Source organism: Salmo salar, chromosome 01, assembly GCF_965601325.2.
Source record: "Salmo salar chromosome 01, fSalSal1, whole genome shotgun sequence".
NCBI classification, from domain to species: domain Eukaryota; kingdom Metazoa; phylum Chordata; class Actinopteri; order Salmoniformes; family Salmonidae; genus Salmo; species Salmo salar.
Window position 1 is genome coordinate 36997741 of NC_138291.1, and position 22005 is coordinate 37019745.

Sequence of the window (22005 nt, forward strand, 5' to 3'; positions counted from 1 at the left end):
GTGGAACAGGGGAACCCAAGAGCAGGCTCAGATGAGGAGACTGGGATGAAGTAACCAAGAATTTATTGAAACGCAGCGGGGAGATGGAGTGCAGGTCAAGGGGAAGCTCAGGTGGGTTGCTGGAAATCAGGTGCGGAGGCTGAGGCTGGAGCGAAAGGGGTTGAGACAGGGTAAGCAGGTCCGGAGGGGAATCCAAGGGAGTAGTAGAGTGGGGAATCCAGGACAGAGTAGCAGGATGACGAGACGTGGGACTGGAGACAGGGACCAGAGTCAGAGCGGGCAGAACTGTAGCAGAGAGGAAAACAGCGTCAGGCAAGGAAAACAGGAAAAACAGGATAACAGGATCTGAATAGTAACAAACGGCTAGAAACGTAGACTGACTGAGATTACGATCTGGCAGCGTGGAAGTGGCAGGGCTGAGTGTTTGTAGAGGTCTTGATTATGGAACAGGTTGCAGCTGGTGGAGATCTGCTCTGACTCCAGCACACCTGTGTTCTCCCACACAATCACACACAGAGAGAGAGAGAGAGAGGGAGGGAGAGAGTACTGGGGGAGTGCAGGCAGGTCAAGGAGACACAGGATGAGCAGTAAAGGGCATTGCAGGAGCAGATGTGACATTTTCATCCCGTAAATCATCATCTTTTTAAAGCTACGTCTTCAGCTGTTTGAAAATAGATAAATAGATATACTGTAGGTCTTTAGAAGGCCTTAGCTCTGTTGAATCAGATTGAAGTTATGTTCACTCAGGGGAGATTGGAATAGAATAGTCAAATGTGTTTTTCGCAACTCAAACTATTCTAATTTACAATGCAAAATGGTGTCAAAGCCTTGCAGAGACTAAAGAAAATCGCAAATGTTCCTCCAAAGGAAACTGAAAGAAATGCCATGTCACTTATTCACGGAAAGAATGAATCCGCAGCTTCATTATGTCTTGTTTTGTCTACAACAAAAGAAAAAGGAATAGTGAAAAAACATGCTACCACAGGTCATGCATACAAATAACTTAGAAGACATTGTTTTGACAGAAATATTGATATTGAAGACATGGCCACTAGCTGCTATCTTAGTGTGTGTGTGGTGTGTGTGTGTGTGTGTGTGTGTGTGTGTGTGTGTGTGTGTGTGTGTGTGTGTGTGTGTGTGTGTGTGTGTGTGTGTGTGTTTGCATCTGCATCTGCATGAGTGTGTTTGTGTGTGTGTCTGGGGTCAGCTTTAACGCTGACCACTCTTATTACGATAAAGAAAGCATCCATACACTGTCCACCCCACTTTCCCTCCACTGCACAGAGAGAGAGAGAGTGAGTGAGAGTGAGAGAGAGAGAAAGAGAGACTCTAGGCTAAACAGCAAGGCTGCCAAGCTGAGATAACAACCCTTTAGCACCCCTTCACCAGATGATTCCCTTCTACTGTATATGTAAGCTGCTCCAAAGTTGTCAAAAACATTAATCAGAACCGATGACTATATTTGCACTGGTGTTCTATATTTAGCAACATATGGTCACTTTTTTTTTCAATTGTGCCAAATCTTTATTTCAGTACATTTCATATAGTATTGACAATGTTGTCAAATCTTTTATAATTTTTTGCTCAGGATTATATCTGACCGACTGGCTCGATTCAGTCTTATGTAGAAATTATGCTTTTTACATTGGATAAAAGTAGAGACTCAGAGCTAGAAAATTGTATATAATACATTACAGTTGAGGAACAAGGGGAAAGTAATTCTGCTTTGATAGTTGGTAATCTTGTAACCTCTCTTTTGAAAAAACGTCCCTTAAATCTTTTGGTAAACCTATTGGAGGACTCTTCTTTGTCTACACCCATTCAGCATCGTTCACACCCTCTCAAGTCTTAGGTCCACCCATTCCTTTAATTATTCACATATACTAAACAACCAAAGATTTCAAGACTGAAGGCTGGTTTATACTACGTCTGTCGACAGTTGTCGCAGTGACATCATGAACATTCTATTATCGTCCTACATCAAACTTGTCGTTGTTGTTATGAAAAAGTATAAACACAAAACTACAGGCTGCATGACATCAGCAGCTTGGTTGTCCAAAATAGCATAACTTGTGTATTTTAATACCATAAACCCACCTATTTAAAAACACATTTTGTATATGTCAATCTAGCAAACTAGGCAACTAAAAGCTAATTTCTAAACAATGTTTTGGTTTGTTTCTAGCTTGTTTGCTAGCTAGCTAATGTTAAGTTAGCTGGCTAGCCAGTTCAAATAACGACCATATAATATAGCTGACAACGTCTTCACTTTTGCTCATTTGTCTTCATTATTACAGGAAAATAAACTCACAACAAGATAATTATTTACAAGTTAATGGCGAGCCAATTACAGAAAATTGCTTACGGTTGTGAGTGTGGTGAAATAAAAGCAGGCCATTCTACCTCAGAATTTTAGATCTTGGACACTGTCTCATTGGCATAATGTTACAGTATATACTAATTTGACTTTGGTGCAGGTCATGTCTTTACATTACCTTCTCTGGTAAACACATACTGTATCAAATAAAATCAATGTTTATTTGCCCCTTGCACAGGATACAGAAGGTGTAAACGGTACAGTGAAATGGTACCTTGCATAGTGGAGTCTTTTTTTTCGTTCCATGATCTCGCCATCACGGTTGACAACTCCCTTGTGTCCTCCTCCCAGAGTGCTAAGAACCTTGGCGTGATCCTGGACAACACCCTGTCATTCTCCACTAACATCAAGGCGGTGACCCGATCCTGTAGGTTCATGCTCTACAACATTCGCAGAGTACGACCCTGCCTCACACAGGAAGCGGCGCAGGTCCTAATCCAGGCACTTGTCATCTCCCGTCTGGATTACTGCAACTCGCTGTCGGCTGGGCTCCCTGCCTGTGCCATTAAACCCCTACAACTCATCCAGAACGCCGCAGCCCGTCTGGTGTTCAACCTTCCCAAGTTCTCTCACGTCACCCCGCTCCTCCGCTCTCTCCACTGGCTTCCAGTTGAAGCTCGCATCCGCTACAAGACCATGGTGCTTGCCTACGGAGCTGTGAGGCGAACGGCACCTCCATACCTTCAGGCTCTGATCAGGCCCTACACCCAAACAAGGGCACTGCGTTCATCCACCTCTGGCCTGCTGGCCCCCCTACCTCTGAGGAAGCACGGTTCCCGCTCAGCCCAGTCCAAACTGTTCGCTGCTCTGGCACCCCAATGGTGGAACAAGCTCCCTCACGACGCCAGGACAGCGGAGTCAATCACCACCTTCCGGAGACACCTGAAACCCCACCTCTTTAAGGAATACCTGGGATAGGATAAAGTAATCCTTCTACCCCCCCCCCCCCCCCCCCCCCTTAAAAGATTTAGATGCACTATTGTAAAGTGGTTGTTCCACTGGATATCATAAGGTGAATGCACCAATTTGTAAGTCGCTCTGGATAAGAGCGTCTGCTAAATGACTTAAATGTAAATGTAAATGTTTTGTTTAGACATGTAGCTAGCTAGCTAAACAATTAACCATAAACCCAACTCATAACGTTAATACCCTGCATGAATCTGCAGTTAGCTAACCAACCAGGTTCAGTGTTGGCTAGCTAGCTAACATTATGCGATAACTAGCAATGCAAATGGCTTTGAGATACTAATAATATTACTACACATATCATACAGGTAACGTTAACTAGTGAGCCAGCCAGCTAACGTTACTTACTTAACTTTCTGACAAAATTAGAAACGTGTAATATCTGAAAATGTAGCTAGCTAGACTCTCTTACTCGTATACATGGATGGACGCTTCTCCCTTTCTGTCAAGGATGCCATGGTTTTCCTTAGTTTGAAGATGTAATCCGAAGACAGGTGTTTTATACAACAGCCTTATACAACAGTGTTCTCTTTTCGACTCCCTCTGCATATTTGCAATCAAATGCCAGAATTTTCTCCATCTCCTTAGCTATCATAGTCTATTTCCACCGGACATTCCACTGATTTCAAAATTCTGTCCTCCAGAAAGTGGAGAGCAACACTTTTGCAGTTCTACTACGTGATATCTTTCAAAGAATCCATGTTAGAAAGGATTACCTACAGTACACATACTGACCAGCTCATGTTATAGACAGAAGCATGCTACATGGCAGACCAATCTGAACTCATGTCTCGGCATGTCCAGCCCATCCATTATCTCAACCAATCATGGCTAATTGGAAGGTTCCTGTCTTTTTACCAGGCTAAACCAACTAGGCTCGTAATTTAAAAATGTTATTTGTATTTACAGATGGCATACAAGTTTGTTATTAAGGCACATGAACGTTCACATGTTCCAAAAGGCATTTCTGCGAGAGAAAAAAAGGTTTACTTTCAAATTCCTCTCCTGTGAAGTAGTGACATGCGACATACCCTTAGTTTCCTGAAACTAGTTATTAGGTTAAGTGTCAGGATAAGGATTTTATTTATTTTATCTTTATTTAACCAGGCAAGTCAGTTAAGAACAAATTCTTATTTTCAAGGACAGCCTAGTAAAGTGGGTTAACTGCCTTGTTCAGGGGCATAACGACAGATTTTTACCTTGTTAGCTCAGGGATTTGATCTTGCAACCTTTCGGTTACAAGTCCAACACTCTAACCACTAGGCTACCTGCCACCTCGGCAGGCACCCTAGATAAGGATAATGTTTACAGTTAAGTGGTTACCCACTGGGCACACACTGGTTGAATCAGTGTTGTTTCCATGTCATTTCAATGAATTTACGTTGATCCAATGTGGAATAGACATTGAATTGACATCTGCACCCAGTGGGTAGTGGTTAAGGTTTAGGGGTTAAGAGGTTCTAAGGTTATGCTTAGGCTTAGAAGTAAATATGATCCATAACACTTTGAAAAATACTAAGGTGGTGATGTGATGAAAACAACATGTGACTAGGTTATTACAGTTTACACGTCCTCACGTTGATGTGATTCTACTATGGGTATTTTAGGCACCGTGACACAATTCCAGTCTAACTCCAGTTGACGTTCATGTCAACGCTCTCACTGTTCTCAGGGCCTGCTGCCAAGCCACATGGCTCTTTCATCCTTCTCCTCATCCCCCTCTTCTGTGTACACCCACCGGCCGGGTGTGTGTGTATTGACATATTAAAAACAATATGATAATATTTTGAGTGCAATGGTAACGTCTCCTTTTACAGTACTTTAAAAATGCACATGTGCGTTGCGTGTAAAATGTGATCAGTGTTAATTATAGAGGAGTGTTCATGTTTTGGCCGGGTGCATTATTCATTGGTTTGAGCGTCTTCTGCACATCGCTCCCCTAATACTCCTCCTGTTTGCATTGCTCTGCACTGTCACTCAGCCATATTTTATTGATGAACAGGATACAGAAACGGAACAGTACCACTTGCACAACTCTGCCTTGTCCTAAACATTGAGTGTGACTGTGTTGACGAGTGGGATTATTAGTAATTTACCATTGTTCCATGTGTCCAAGCGCTGTGCTGTGATAGTTAATTTCATAACACATTGTTGTTGAGCTCAAGCAATGTAGAATTATCTCAATATGAACACTGTAGTATAGTTAGAAGGCTGAAGGCAAGTATGCTGTGAGACAGAAGAACATTTTAATATTACTGAGATTTGAATGTTTATTGTTCTGGCTGTGTAATAAAGTGAGACTTGGCCAATATGAGTACTACTTCTGTTCAGATGTTTTCCTTTTTTAATAAGAGAGAAAAGTCTGGTAAAAGAAGCCTTTCAATCCTGCCTCAAACTCGTTGAGTGGTAAATAAAGGACCCTTTCAGACTTTTTAAATTAGCATGGACTTTCTGAACTTTGATTGAATGTAATAAGACAGTAGTTGTATTGCCACTCTTGTTGTCAATTACACATTCAGGACAGACAAATGTTCCATCATGAAAGGAAGGCAAAAATGTTGTTTTCAATGCTGTGGCCCTTCCCATTCTGTATTCTGTAGCACCCTTTAATTTGCTTACACGTAAACAAGCAACAAACATCCCATGAGCAGAGCACTGCGTTGGAGTACGTGAAGGAACATCCATCTACATTGCATAATCGTGCCTCCACTTGCCTCAAGGACATATCCTACCGACAATGTCTTACTTTCTACTCTCTCGTTCTCTCTCTTTCTCTCTCTCACTCTCACTCTCTCTATATATCTGTCTCACTCTCAGTGTAATATCAATATCAAGTAGATATCATGAAAATGCTGTCTGTGTGCGTCCAAGGATGATCTTAGCTTACTTCTCTACACCTCAACGTTGATCAGGGCATCATAGAGTGTGCTCAGCTTAACTACCTCACTGCTTTACTAACAATCATTCCTGGCTGCATAACTGGCACTTACTTGATTTACTTTAAATATATGAAGGTTTGGAGTGCTCTTAGATATTCATCTTAATATAGCCTATAATTAAATACATGAAGGACATGGAATCACCTGAACATTAGAGTACGTCACTTTTGCAGCTTCAAAATGACTAACAAATATATTTTCATAAAGAATGAGACATAAGATAATATAGTAACACTTGACATCAAGTTCTTATACATGTATAGTAACTTTGTGATTATTACAATAGCAACATTGTTGTTACATTTGGAAATTGCTTTATTTAATTACATAATAATGGAATTATTGCATGAGTGGAAAAGGGAACAAACTCTCAGCTCATTGCTCTGCAATTAACATGCAATTACCAAGGTATTATGGTAACAACATGCTAATAAAATGTCTCTCCAAAAGTAATTACAGTTTTATTACACAGGCATAATAACAGTATAATCTTAAGTGTTACTGAGAATGCTAAGAGTAACAAAACGTGGCTATTAAGTGTCGAAAGGAAACTAAATATCCCCAAAATACCTGCTTGAATCAACTAAAGCCAAGGTAGGTGGAAAATGATGTTTGTTTGTATTCTGAGTAAACTATCCCTTTAAAGATGGTATAGCATTTTTTTGACTAAAAACTTGAGCTGGCGCACATCCAGAGACAATTATTTTATGTAGAGGTGCTGACTAATGGCGAATAAACTATAAGCTATTCAAATAAAGAGAGTCGCACACTCTATACATTATCTCCCCAGTAATTTATTGGGTAAATCACCAACGTTTTGTTATCACTGTGCCTTCTTCAGGGTGTGTGTTTGAAACAAGAGCGCTTACCCTCAGATGCCTCCCTCTGCAGTATTTTCAGGTATAATTCAATTAATTGCAGCTTTTGATCTTTTCAGTGTATGCTGAAAGAGTCATACAGTAGTTGAGCGTCACAACTTATTTATACTTAGAGTATCTGTACAAAATATAATTGGTCAATTGGTTTGACTTGATTATGTACACCTGGGGCAATGGACATTTAAGAGAATGTGTAGGTCAAATGTGACTGTCAGATGGATTGGAATAGTATAGGAGATTTTGTGCTCTATTTATTCTATTTCTATCGTCAACATGCTGTTCCAGATCTAGCCCTGCCATCAGTTGAAGGCAGTCAATCCAATAGTTTCAGAAAAGTAGTCACTTCCTGAGATTTGTGGCACAGATAAAATTATGTTTACTAAATCGAATCAAAGCGAATGAAATGTTATTCATCATATACACAGTTGACAGCAGGTATAAAAGGTGCAGCGAAATGCTTATGTGCTAGCTCCCTCAACAATGCAGTACATTAATGTAATCAATGTCAATAATAAGAATAAAAGAGTCAAGTCAAAAACAACAAGTAATGGAAGTAATAGAAGAGGTACGGTAGTATGGAACTACACTACCATTCAAAAGTTTGGGGTCACTTAGAAATGTTTTGTCCATTAAAATAACATCAAATTGATTACAAATACAGTGTAGACATTGTTAATGTTGTAAATGACAGGTTTATTGCTTCTTTAATCAGAAAACAGTTTTTGGCTGTGCTAACATGATTTTAAAAGGGTTTTCTAATGATCAATTAGCCTTTTAAAATGGTAAACTTGGATTAGCTAACACAACGTGCCATTGGAACCAAGGTGTGATGGTTGCTGATAATGGACCTCTGTATGCCTATGCAGATATTTCATAAAAAAATCAGCCGTTTCCAGCTACGATAGTCATTTACAACATTAACAATGTCTACACTGTATATCTGATCAATTTGATGTTATTTTAATGGACAAAAAATGTGCTCTTCTTTCAAAAACAAGGACATTTCTAAGTGACCCAAAACTTTTGAACGGTAGTGTTTATGGAAATCTATGGGTCTTGTTCAAAAGCAATGCACTAAATAGGGAATTGGAGAATCATCAAAAAGTGCTTTTTGAAGGTTCTCTGTCTCTATGTGTATAAACCATCACACGTAGCTGTCACTTAGAGATTGCATTGAGGTTTTAGCCTCAGTAAAAATAACTACTAATTTACATTCATGGGTATATTTGCATGGGTGTGACATTCTTTGTTTGTAATCCTATGCACATAAATCCATTACAATATCATATTTATTTCCTCCTCGTTCTTCCCTCCATCCTTTTTATTTCTGGTCCCCCCACACAAACACAAACAGCAGTATGTATAGCCTGAAAGAGAAATCAATGTTAAAAAATTACAGTGTGGTAATGAACATGATCCTGCTGTCTGCTTTGTCAGTGGGCAGCAGTGTTGCTTTCATTACCCTGTGGTGCTATGACCTTCCTGTGTGCTCTGGAGACAAGACCCCCCGTGATTAGAAAATCACACAGGCTGCCATGCCATGCAAGCCTTTCTCTGGAGCTGCATGTCATGTGATCCATTGTGTCCCAAATGGCAACATATTCCCTATGCAGTGCACTACTTTTGTCCAGAGCCCTATGGACCCTGGTTTAAAGTAGTGCACTATACATGGAATAGGGTGCCATTTGGGATACATATATTGACTCTGTACCTACCTTTCAAGGGCCCTTGTCATGTTATTAGTAGCCTGTCATGTGACGAGTACCTATTCTCCTTCATCGAAATGACATGTTATGCCAGATCATCCTATAGGCTAAATGAGGCCTTTTCCATCAAACAGGAGGTAATCATATAGTATGTGTATATGTTAGGCAAGCCTGTGGTTTTAACATGTTTCCGTGTCATGTATGCTCTTGCTGGCTATGATGATAGACCGTTATGTCGACATGATCACATTCCCTCTACAGCACAAAATAAAAGTCTCCTGTCAGGTTTTTTCAACCTCATTACATTGATTTTATTTAATTTGCCCATCATCCTTCCTGTGAAGCCAGGCAGGCAGGCAGGCTGAGTGAGTAGCGAGACACTTATCTTCTCATTACATACTTTCCTCAGTGTAATTACAGCGGTGATATCTTCCCACGTGTCAGATATGTCCGCTGCAGTCCGCAGTTCAGGCTGAAGCATTATAAAACAGCTCCTCTGTTCTGCACCCCCACACACTTGTAATGCTGAGTAAGTGACCCAACACAGGGATGGCATGACTCATTCTGGGTATGGAGGAGAGGAGAACATGTGTTTAAAAGTAAAAAGCTCTGTCGTTCCACCTATTAGGTGCCTTTTGAGTAGTGTAAAGTGATAAAAAGGTTTTATTTCATCTAATTTTATCATTCTGTCATAAAGACCACATGTTCAACTTAAGAAAAAACTTTTTCCCCATTTCAAGAGGTTAAATTAAAAAAAAGACTATAGTAGTGCCTATTAAGTGCCATATAAAGTAGGATTGATAACCTCATCTTAAATCATCCATGAATCCCCTTGTGACAGGGGGAATGGAAGCTTGTTGTGTACAACAGGGAAGGGCAATTGAATGCAAGCTTCACAAAAAATTTGAGATTGTTTAAACATTTCTTGTCTGTCTATCTATGGGTATTAGGGTTGACGTGTTATGCTTGACCCACTCAGTTTTCCACCACAAAACACAAGAAAATGGCCAAAAAGAGGAAAACTAGCTCACCTGCTTTTACACTATGATTTGACTATTCAATGTTTCTTTTGTAATTTTATTTTATTTTTTTCACCATATTAAAATGAGAGTTCAGATCACATAAAAGGGTTGACCTCAAAAATGAGGAAGAGTTTTTTTTCTCCTTAAAATGAATTACTAATAACATTAAATAAATAATAATCTTCTGAAATTACTTTGTCATAGCAACAAAATAGCTAGGGCTCTACAATGATGGTGAAAACTTGGATAAATGTCTGAATTAAGTGGGTTAAAATCTTCCTAGAAGTCACAGAGGGACATGTAATTACGTCACATAGACTTTATTGTAACCAGTTTCTAGTTGTACTGATGTCATTTCAACCAGTTTTGACCCCTGGGTATTTCTTACTAAATGGCCCCATTATACTGGGAACTGATAAGTGTTCAAGACTGGGGTGGAATTTAACTCAGAGCATCTTTACTCAAGATGTTAGTGTCACTGCTGGTGTAATTTCTGGTGGTGAATGTCATGATCCAGTTCAAATTATTAATTATCTCTTCTCTCTGTCTTATGTTGCAGGTGTTTGAACCTGACTTACAATGGAAAAACTGCTGGTCTGTCTGTTGGTTATTGGAATGGCAGTGAAGGCCCAGATCTGTCCGAAGCGCTGTGTCTGTCAAATACTATCTCCCAACCTTGCAACCCTCTGTGCCAAAAAAGGTCTCCTCTTTGTCCCCCCGAACATTGACAGGCACACCGTGGAGCTACGGCTGGCAGACAACTTCGTCACCAGCATCAAGAGGAAAGACTTTGCCAACATGACCAGGGTTGCAGGACCTCACCCTGTCAAGGAATACCATTAGCTTCATCACGCCACACGCGTTTGCTGACCTGGAGAACCTCCGCGCCTTGCATGTAAACAGCAACCGTCTGACCCGGATATCCAACGACACCTTTAGCGGCATGTCCAAGCTGCACCACCTGATCCTCAACAACAACCAGCTGATGTTGATCCACCTGGGGGCTTTCAACGACCTGCTGGCCCTGGAGGAGCTCGACCTGTCCTACAACAACTTGGAGTCCATCCCCTGGGAGGCTATCCAGAGGATGACGAGCCTCCACACCCTCAGCCTGGACCACAACATGATCGATTACATTCCTGAGGAGACCTTTTCTCTTCTCCAAAAACTCAACCGCTTGGACGTAACCTCAAATAAGCTACAGAAGCTTCCTCCAGATCCTCTGTTCCAGCGGGCCCAGGTTTTGGCCACGTCTGGGATCATGAACCCTTCCTCGTTCGCACTGAGCTTTGGCGGGAACCCACTGCACTGCAACTGTGAGCTGCTGTGGTTGAGGCGCCTGAGTCGAGAGGATGATCTGGAGACATGCGCATCGCCGCAACACCTCTCTGGACGCTATTTCTGGTCCATCCCGGAGGAGGAGTTCCTGTGTGAACCTCCACTCATCACCCGGTACTCCCACGAGATGAGGGTGCTGGAGGGCCAGAGGGTGGCCCTGAGGTGCAAGGCCAGGGGGGACCCTGAGCCTGCCATACACTGGATCTCTCCAGAGGGGAAGCTGGTGTCGAACTCCTCCCGGACGTTGGTCTACACCAATGGCACCCTGGACATTTTGATCAGCACTGTGAAGGACACAGGATCCTTCACCTGCATCTCGTCCAACCCGGCGGGTGAGGCACATCAGACTGTTGAGTTGCTGATTATCAAACTCCCACACATCTCCAACAGCACCAACAACATCCAGGAGCCTGACCCTGGCTCCTCAGACATCTCCACATCCACCAGGCCTGGAGCAAATGGCAGCAACCACACTGGAGACACCAAAACTAGTCCGGATAAGAGAGTAGTCATCGCTGAGGCCACATCCTCCACGGCACTCATCAAGTTCAACTTCCAGAGGAATATACCTGGGATCCGCATGTTCCAGATTCAGTACAATGGCAGTTATGATGACTCTCTTGTTTACAGGTAGGTTCCATTCAATCCCCTCAAATTATTTGTGTATGATTTGTGTATGAAATGCGTAATGGCCCTAATGGATTTAATTTCAATCATCAAGTGCACTTATAGTTTAGGTTCAGAGATGTTTTGTATGTTTTTGATGTAGATTCATCTCAATCACGTGCAAACACAAAAGTATGTTTTATAGGCTTTCAACCACTTGTTTGTAAAATCAATGATGGCGACCATCCTAACTAAGCAAGGCAATAAACTAAACAACCAAAACAAGTTTCAATTGCTAAGCAATTACAGTAGCCACGATATGAGATTTTAAAGCTGTTTAACTAGTAGCTGATTCTTAATTGTGAAGCGTTTTACAAAAACAACAACTAAATAAATATATAAATGGGAGTGGAATTACAAAAACAAAAAGATCATTTATAGAAAATCCCAATTTTATTACATTTGTTTTTTTTAGATAATCTGTAATCCTTGAATACTTATTAGTAAAACCCCCGCAAAGCAAAACCCCCAAATGGACTCAGGCGCATCATGATCTCATATTGATTAAGATGAGCTGAACATAACTGCCATGTATTCTCTGTGATGTGAATAGGAGGTTATTAGATTTCAACGAGGTCGTCAGTGAAATGGCCCGTTTTAGTCAGTTCAACACAAACTAATTCAGTCTGAACTACAATTAACTGGCACTGTAATGGACACAAATTGATTCGGTCTCAATAACAAACAATTAGCTGTAACTCCAATGGGCAGGAGCAAACGGTCTTCGGTTCATTAACAAATACTATACATCTGTCACTTTTTTGTGTTGATCTAATAGAGAAGGATCAACCTTTACTTGCTTGTATAGGCATGAATGGAAATCAATCCCTTATCAGAGGAATATGTAATGTGCGTAATGGCTGTCAGCAGCATCTATCCTCAGAGAGTAGAGAGTGGTGAACACCAGGCTTCTTTTAAAGGAGTTTCTAACATCATCTTATCTTCAGATTGTGCATTGCTTAATCTGAACAGTATTACAATACATTGTTTACCCTTATTTTAACAGATACATTGACTGAGAATACTATCATTTACAGCAATGACCTGGGGAATAGTTACACTGGAGAAGAGGGTGGATGAATGAGCCAATTGGAAGCTGAGAATGATTAGGTGGCCATGATGGTATGAGGGCCAGATGAGGAATTTAGCCAGGCCACCGTGGTTAACACCCCTACTCTTACAATAAGTGGCATGAAATCTTTAGTGACCACAGAGAGTCAGGAAAGACAGCACCCTAAACAGAGCAACGTTACCAATCACTGCCCTGGGGCATTGGGATATTTTTTTTAGAACAGAGGGAAAAGTGCCTCCTATTGGCCCTCCAACACAATTTACAGCAGAATCTGGTTTCCCATCCAGGGTTCAACCAGTACTGCTTAGCTTCAGAGGTAAGCCAGCAGTGGGATGCAGGTCGATATGCTGCTGGCGCTCCAATAAAAAATAGTGTTTTAAAAGCTTCACACATCTACAAAGTGTAACGTTCGTCGCCTGGTGACGAGGAAGCGGACCAAAACGCAGCTGGGAGCGAACACATGTTTATTCAACACACTGGAATTAAACATGTACACAAAAATCAAGAAAAATGCAGATACGTTACGTGCTCAAACAAAGAGACAACACCCCACAAACAGCGTGGGGAAAACAGCAACTTAAATGTGATCCCAATCAGAGACAATTAGCGACAGCTGTCTCTGATTGGGAATCGACAGAACCCAACATAGAAATAACCCACCTAGAGCCTACACAAGGCAATAAAGTAAACCAAACACAAACCAATGAAAAATACCTAACATGACACACCCTGACCCAATATACCCGAGTTCACCTGGTCAGGGCGTGACCGGACTGGACCACTGTGGAGCGGCATGCTCAGGCTCCGGAGCGGAGCCGTCGACCGGAACAGGATTGGGGACACGCACCACTAACCTGGTGCGGGGAGCAGGGACGGGCCGGACAGGACTGGGGACACGCACCACTGACTTGGTGCGGGGAGCAGGGACGGGCCGGACAGGACTGGGGACACGCACCACTGACTTGGTGCGGGGACGGGCCGGACAGGACTGGGGACACGCACCACTGACTTGGTGCGGGGAGCAGGAACGGGCCGGGCCGGACTGGGGACACGCACCACCAACCTGGTGCGGGGAACAGGGACGGGCCGGACAGGACTGGGGACACGCACCACTAACCTGGTGCGGGGAGCAGGGACGGACCGGACAGGACTGGGGACACGCACCACTAACCTGGTGCGGGGAGCAGGAACGGGCCGGACAGGACTGGGGACACGCACCACTAACCTGGTGCGGGGAGCAGGGACGGGCGGGACAGGACTGGGGACACGCACCACTAACCTGGTGCGGGGAGCAGGAACGGGCCGGACAGGACTGGGGACACGCACCACTAACCTGGTGCGGGGAGCAGGGACGGGCCGGACAGGACTGGGGACACGCACCACTGACTTGGTGCGGGGAGCAGGGACGGGCCGGACAGGACTGGGGACACGCACCACCAACCTGGTGCGGGGAGCAGGGACGGGCCAGACAGGACTGTGAACACGTACTGGTGACCTGAAGCGTGGAGCCGGTTTAGCCACTCGTCCTGGCTGGATGCCCATCCTAGCACGGCATGTGCTGGGCATGTCCACCGGACGCACCGGGCTGTGCGGGCGCACTGGCAACACAGCGCGCAACTCCGCATACCATGGCTCCTCCTCCAGATCTTCCCTCTGCAGGTCCTCAATCAACTGCCTCATCATCTTCGTCTCTTCCTCCGTCGTCATCCCCCACGAGAGCAGTGGTCTGGGCTCTTCCTCTGTCCTTCCGGACCACCCCATTAGCCCCCCCAAAAAAATTTCTTGGGGGTGTTTTCCGGGCCTCCTCGACCGCCGCCTGCGACTCCATCTACCGGCTGGCTTTACCTCCTCGACCTGGGAATCCTTCCGCCAGGGTCCTTTCCCCGACATGATCTCCTCCCAGGTCCAGAACTCCTTCCCCTCGCGAGCCCATCTCTCGCGCTCCTTTTCCTCCCGCTGCTTGGTCCTGGTTCGGTGGGGTGTTCTGTAACGTTCGTCACCTGGTGACGAGGAAGCGGACCAAAACGCAGTTGGGAGCGAACACATGTTTATTCAACACACTGGAATTAAACATGTACACAAAAATCAAGAAAAATGCAGATACGTTACGTGCTCAAACAAAGAGACAACACCCCACAAACAGCGTGGGGAAAACAGCAACTTAAATGTGATCCCAATCAGAGACAATTAGCGACAGCTGTCTCTGATTGGGAATCGACAGAACCCAACATAGAAATAACCCACCTAGAGCCTACACAAGGCTAAAACGTAAACCAAACACAAACCAATGAAAAATACCTAACATGACACACCCTGACCCAATATACCCGAGTTCACCTGGTCAGGGCGTGACACAAAGCCACATTATTCCCTATTACAAGACCTGTGTTGATATTGAGGATCACCATAGGTCTCTGGAGTACCTTGACCTTTTGAATAGCATATCTCCTGTCAATATATCCTACAAGCACAGGCCTTTTCGGTTTTATTGTAATGTTCTCCATTGTTGTTTCACCTGCACACATTCATTTCCCTTTCAACGTTATTCATTACTCAATGAGGATGTGATAAAACAATCTGGGCATCAAACAAATTGTGTGACAAGTTTTATGTGCAAACAAATCAGGAGAATGAGCCTCTTTTAAAGCACTCCAACTCGTGCAATTTTAGCCAGAAAAAGGCCCCGTGGAACAGGTAATACCTGACTCAGATCTGCTTAAGGTATAAAATAAACCACTTTATTCAAATGATATGGTTCCAATTTCCATTGTACTGCATATCTAATAAACACACTCAGGCTAACATAACAATATTGTTGACTGTCTCTCACATGATTGTAAATGGGTTCTAACTAAAATAATACAGATATTCCATTAGATTTTTGATGACATGGCGGGATGGATTTTCGATGACTGTGCTGTGCTGTGCTATTTTCCACAGTGACATGGCTTTCAAAACTATTAGTAGGGCACTTTACCATTGGCTGTTGGTGAATTTCAGGGAGGTCAACCTCCACGTGAAGTCACCCTACATGCAGTTATCTTGGTTTGAGACCCTCAGGCTCAGTACATGTTAATGGTAAATACATCAGTGGAAGTGTTGTTTACTTTTTGGGGGCTGTTGTTTTTATCTTTTACATTTTAAGAGTTTAACGCAGTAATTTTCTTGACAATGTACACTTGAGTATACCAAACATTAAGAACGCATTCCTAATATATACCCCCATTCCCCTTTTGCCCCCAGAACAAACTAAATTTGTCGGGGCATGGGCTCTACAAGGTATCGAAAGCTTTCGAAAGGAATGTTGGCCCATGTTGACTCCAATGCTTCCCACAGTTTTGTCAAGTTGTCTTGATGTCCTTTGGGTGGTGGATCAATCTTGATACACACAGGAAACTGTTGAGCGTGAAAAACCCAGCAGCGTTGCAGTTCTTGACACAAACCTGTGCGCCTGGCACCTACTACGATACCCCATTCAAAGGCACTTAAATATTTTGTCTTGCCCATTCACCCTCTGAATGGCACACATACACAATCCATGTCTCAATTGTCTCAAAGCTTGAAAATCCTTCTTTAACCTGTCTCCTCCCCATCATCTACACTGATTGAAGTGGATTTAATAAGTGACATCAATAAGGGATCATAGCTTTCACCTGGATTCACCTGGTCAGTCTATGTCATGGAAAGAGCAGGTGTTCTTAACGTTTTGTATAATCAGTGTCTGCTATGGTCTAAGTTTTCTACATGATATGATTCAATTAATTTCATTGCTTTGGCAATGCAATCAGTTCCATATGGGTTTGAGTGTAGCAAAATCATAATTAACAAAGAAAAAGGATACAGTAGTTACTGGTATTCACCCCTTCAAATGAGTGGATTTGGCTATTTCAGCCACACCTGTTGCTGACAGATGTATAACAGTGCACACAGCCATGCAATCTCCATAGACAGACATTGGCAATCGAATGGCCTTACTGAAGAGCTCAGTGACTTTCAACATGGCACCGTCATAGAATGCCACCTTTCCAACCAGTCAGTTCATCAAATGTATGCCCTGCTAGAGCTGCCCCGGTCAACTGTAAGTGTTGTTATTGTGAAGTGGAAAAATCTAGGAGTAACAACGGCTCGGCCCCGAAGTGGTAGGCCACACAAGCTCACAGTATGGGAATACCGAGTGCAGAAGCGCGTAGCGCGAAAAAAATGTACAACACTCACTACTGTGTTCCAAACTGCCTCTGGAAGCAACGTCAGCACAACATCTGTTCGTCAGGAGATCATGAAATGAGTTTCCGTGGCCGAGCAGCCAGACACAAACCTAACATCACCATACGCAATACCAAGTGTCGGCTGGAGTGGTGTAAAGCTTGCTGCCATTGGACTCAGCAGCAGTGGAAATGCGTTGTCTGGAGTGATGAATCACGCTTAACCATCTGGCAGTCTGGCGGATTAATCTGGCTTTGGCGGATGCCAGGAGAACGCTACCTGCCCCAATGCATAGTGCCAACTTTAAAGTTTGGAGGAGGAATAATGGTCTGGTGCTGTTTTTCATGGTTCGGGCTAGGCCTCATAGTTCCAGTGAAGGGAAATCTTAACACTACAGTATACAGTGACATTGTAGACGATTCTGTGCTTCCAACTTTGTGGCAACAGTTTGACAATGCCCCGGTGCACAAAGCAAGGTCCATATAGAAATGGTTTGTTGAGATTGGTGTGGAAGAACTTGACTGGCCTGCACAGAGCCCTGACTTCAACTCCATCGAACAACTTTGGGATGAATTGGAACGCTGACTGCGAGCCAGGCCTAATCACCCAACATCTGTGCCCGACCTCACTAATGCTCTTGTGGCTGAATGGAAGCAAGTCCCTGCAGCAATGTTCCAATATCTAGTGGAAAGCCTTCCCAGAAGAGTGGAGGCTAATATAGCAGTAAAGGTGGGACCAACTCCATATTAATGCCAATGAATTTGGAATGAGATGATCGAAGAGCATGTGTCCACATACTTTTGGTCATATAGTGTACTCTTTGAAGAGGTAGGGTTTCAGATGTTTTCGGGAGATGGGCAGGGACTCTGCTGTACCAGCTTCCGGGTCACCATTGGGGTGACCATGACAGAGAAGTGCTTTGACTGGGCTGAGTGGGAGCTTCCCTCCCGTAGGCGTGGGAGGGCCAAGAAACCAGAGGTGGCAGAACGGGGTATTCGGGTTGGGGTGTTGGGTTTGAGCATAGCCTGAAGGTAGGGAAGGGCACTTCCTCTTTCTGCTCTGTAGGCAAGTACCATGTACATTAGAGGCCAAACGATGTTCAGAAGTATGAATGACATTAGCATTCACCCAGTCAATGTATGCTGTCTAATGTTATACAGGAATATAGCACTCACACACGGTATAACATGTTGACGTTGTTACTTGTTTATGTTGCCTTTGAATATTTTAGGATTCATTACTCTCCAAAAATAGATTCCTTTTGATTAATGAAACACAGCATTGTCATTTTGGGATAATGATATGTTAAACAATATTTTTTTAAATGCAGCAACTAGGATTGATTTAAGAATATAGGAAAATGCTTCTCAACAGCAGAAGCACATTTGGAACAATTGGTAAGAAAATATCATGCATGAATGACGCTCATTATTTGATTCCACATTGATATCTTTCCTTTGTCCTTCTCTCCTCTCAGAATGATTCCCCCCACGAGCAAAAACTTCCTAGTCAATAACCTGGCTGCTGGAACGTCGTATGACCTGTGTGTTCTGGCCATATACGATGATGGTATCACTTCCCTCACCGCCACCCGTGTGGTGGGCTGCATCCAGTTCACCACCGAGTCTGAGTACCTGCGCTGTCACTTCATGCAGTCCCAGTTCCTGGGAGGCACCATGATCATCATCATCGGCGGCATCATCGTGGCCTCCGTCCTCGTCTTTATCATCATCCTCATGATCCGCTATAAGGTCTGCAACACCAGTGACTCGGGCAAAGGCACACTGGTCACCAACGTCCACTCCCAGACCAATGGGGCGCAGTCTCAGGGGTGCACCGTCAATCCCTCTGTGTCCAAACAGGCCGTGGGAGGGTTGGGGTCAGAGGGAGGGGGCGGAGGGTCTATAAAGGCCGCTGGGCACGCGCCAGACACGCTGACGGACTCGTCTGAGACCTCTCTCCCAGACTGCTCCACTGCTACTTCTCTGGTGAGCCAGAGCTGGAACACGCCTGGCTCCTCAGGGTCTCTGAAGCCAAAGCGCAAGCCTGCGCCAAAGCCCTCCGCTACTGCTTCTGTCACACCTGAGCCCAAGATAGAGGCCCTCCCCAACGCTGAGACCCAGAACACCAACCGCAACAACTCCACGGCTCTGCAGCATCCCCCCGCCCCGGTATTCCACTCCCCCCTACCCTACTCACGCATCAAGGACACGCCCATATTAAGACGCGCACACCCCAGACCATCCTCCAAGTACCTGACCTTACCGGTGGAAGGGGTGAAGGCCAAACGTAGGTACTCTCTAAACGAGGACTCGTCCAAGGCCCACTGCTACATTGGGGTCACAAAACTTGGGAATATGTGGTCTAAGCGGAGTATGTCCATGAATGGGATGCTACTTCAACAGGAAAATATAGACAGTGGCAAGGCCACCTTTTCCAGTTCAGAGTGGATTCTAGAAAGTACTGTGTGACTGTTCTGTTTGTATGTATGTGTGTGATTGAATGTGTGTGTGTGTGGGGACATCTGTTTTTGATTCTTTAGATTTCTTTTGCGTTTCAGTTTACTTTTCTTTTTCTAAAACCAATAGTAAAACGGATGCTTGCCTTGTAGTAATCAGAATTTCATCACTGTTCTCCTCTGATGTGGAGAATCTCCAGCAGCTCAGAGCCCAGTGCTCGGCAGTCCATGCAGTGTTTTTTCATACCCATACAAAAAATGTAGAAAAATAAATCCAACACACCCATCCAGTTCTACAGTACATACACCCAGTGTTGTCGTTGTGGCAAGAGAAAAGCATTGGTGCCTTCCTCTGCATTACAGTTTTCCTCTTGCAAGGAGCACCAATAGGATTTCAGTTGTCCTTGACAGGGGATTTGGGATCGAGAGGAACATGAGAGATTTCACAAAAAGCCTTTCTATTACAGGGAAATAATTACCTGCATATAGAGACAACACAAAAAACAACTATCAAAGACTTGTTACTGGACCTCTTAATAAATTGATATTTTTTAAAGAACAATTCAAGCTTTCTTTTCAGTGACATTGATATTGCCTTTGTTTTAAGGCACAAAAAAGCCCTGTACAGAGAAACAACATCTGCTGTGTTGTTATGTTGTGTAAAATAAAATAAAAATGAAACAAGTATGTTTTGTTGGTTTTGCGTTGGTAAATACATTTGTAATCTCTTCATCCCAGACAGGTATATTTTCAGACAAGCCCTACCATACCTACACAATTCAATACTGTTCAATGTAACCTAACCCGGTGGTCCCCCAACTTTTTGGTGTTCCCAAAGCTTGTCAAAATGTTCCTCTGACCTACCAGATAAACCAAGCAAATGTTTTAAGACTCTATCTGTAGTCTTTAGCTACAGCCCTAAATAGTTCAGACGGGACCCACCATTAGGTGAAACACTAACAGAATCCATATGGAGTTATCTATACCAAGATAAGAAAATTGCACTTATTGCAACATGATACTACAGTAGGCATGCTTATTTACTGGCACAGTATTTCAAATGAATTTATGAAGGCTGATAGAAAATAACTACTGATGTATGGGGACTCAAGTCAATGTTTCAGTAGCCAATCCATTTTATTAGATAACGCTTACATTCATGTAGCATGGAAACTGACGTGCAGGTTTGATGTTTCTCAGGACTCCACCTCAGGAGATTTTAATCAATCTGATGCCAGATACAGTAGAAAAAGTATTTACATGTTTTAGTACAATTCAGGAAGGGGTTAATAGATTATTCCACACGAAACCCAGATACCTGAGCTTGGGCCTGATGCACAAGGTGAGTGAACTCTGGGTAAATATTTTGCAAAATCTTTAAACATTTCATTCTACTGCGCTATAGCTATGTAATGCAATTGCAAACCATGCCTATAAATGTCTGCAGGTACACAGAAGTGAGGTGATAATATATGGAAAAACAACAGATAAAGTGTCTTCAGAAAGTATTCATATCTCTTGACTTGTTCCACATTTAGTTGTGTTACAGCCTGAATTCAAAATTAATTAAATGTTTTTTTTTTTTCACATCAATTTACACACAATATTCCATATTGACAAAGTGAAAACATGTTTTTAGAAATGTTGACAAATTTATTGAAAATGAAATACCGAAATATCTCATTTATACATACGTAGTCACACCCCTTAGTTAATACTTTGTAGAAGCACCTTTGGCAGTGATTTCAGCTGTGAGTTTTGCTGGGTAAGTCTCCAAGAGCTTTCCACACCTGAATAGTGCAACATTTGCCCATTATTCTTTTCAAAATTCTTCAAGCTCTGTCAAATTGGTTGTTGATCATTGCTAGACAACAATTTTCAGGTCTCTTCACAGTCCCCAAGTCCAGAACAGTCTATGGGAGGCGCACAGTACTACATAGAGCCAAGACTACATGGAACTCTATTCCACATCAAGTAACTGATGCAGTAAAATTAGATTTAAAAAACAGATTAAAAAATACCTTATGGAACAGCGGGGACTGTGAATCAACACAAACATAGGCACAGACACATGCATACACACACACACAATAACATACGCACTACACACACACATACACATGGATTTAGTACTGTATATATGTGGCAGTGGCAGTGGAGGAGTAGGGGCCTGAGGACACACAGTGTGTTGTGCAATCTGTGAATGTATTGTATATTTTTTTGTTGTTGCATAAACTGACTTAATTTTGCTAGACCCAAGGAAGAGTAGCTGCTGCCTTTGCAGCAGCCAATGGGGATCAATGATAAATACAAAATACAAATTTTCAAATAGATTTTCAAGTCAAATCTGTAACTCAGCTACTCAAGAACATTTTCAGAC

General features: G+C 43.1%; 1 protein-coding gene across 1 annotated transcript in view; it reads left to right on the forward strand.

Moving 5' to 3' along the window:
• Positions 1-20306, forward strand: part of LOC106601106 (leucine-rich repeat and fibronectin type-III domain-containing protein 5-like) — a 57234-nt gene extending 36928 nt beyond the window's left edge. Inside the window, 3 exon segments of the mRNA XM_014193038.2 lie at positions 10448-10692; positions 10694-11856; positions 18645-20306. Of these exon segments, the coding sequence (XP_014048513.2) occupies positions 10468-10692; positions 10694-11856; positions 18645-19638 (2382 nt within the window). The 5' untranslated portion in view covers positions 10448-10467 and the 3' untranslated portion in view covers positions 19639-20306.
• The last annotated feature ends 1699 nt before the right edge of the window (positions 20307-22005 follow it).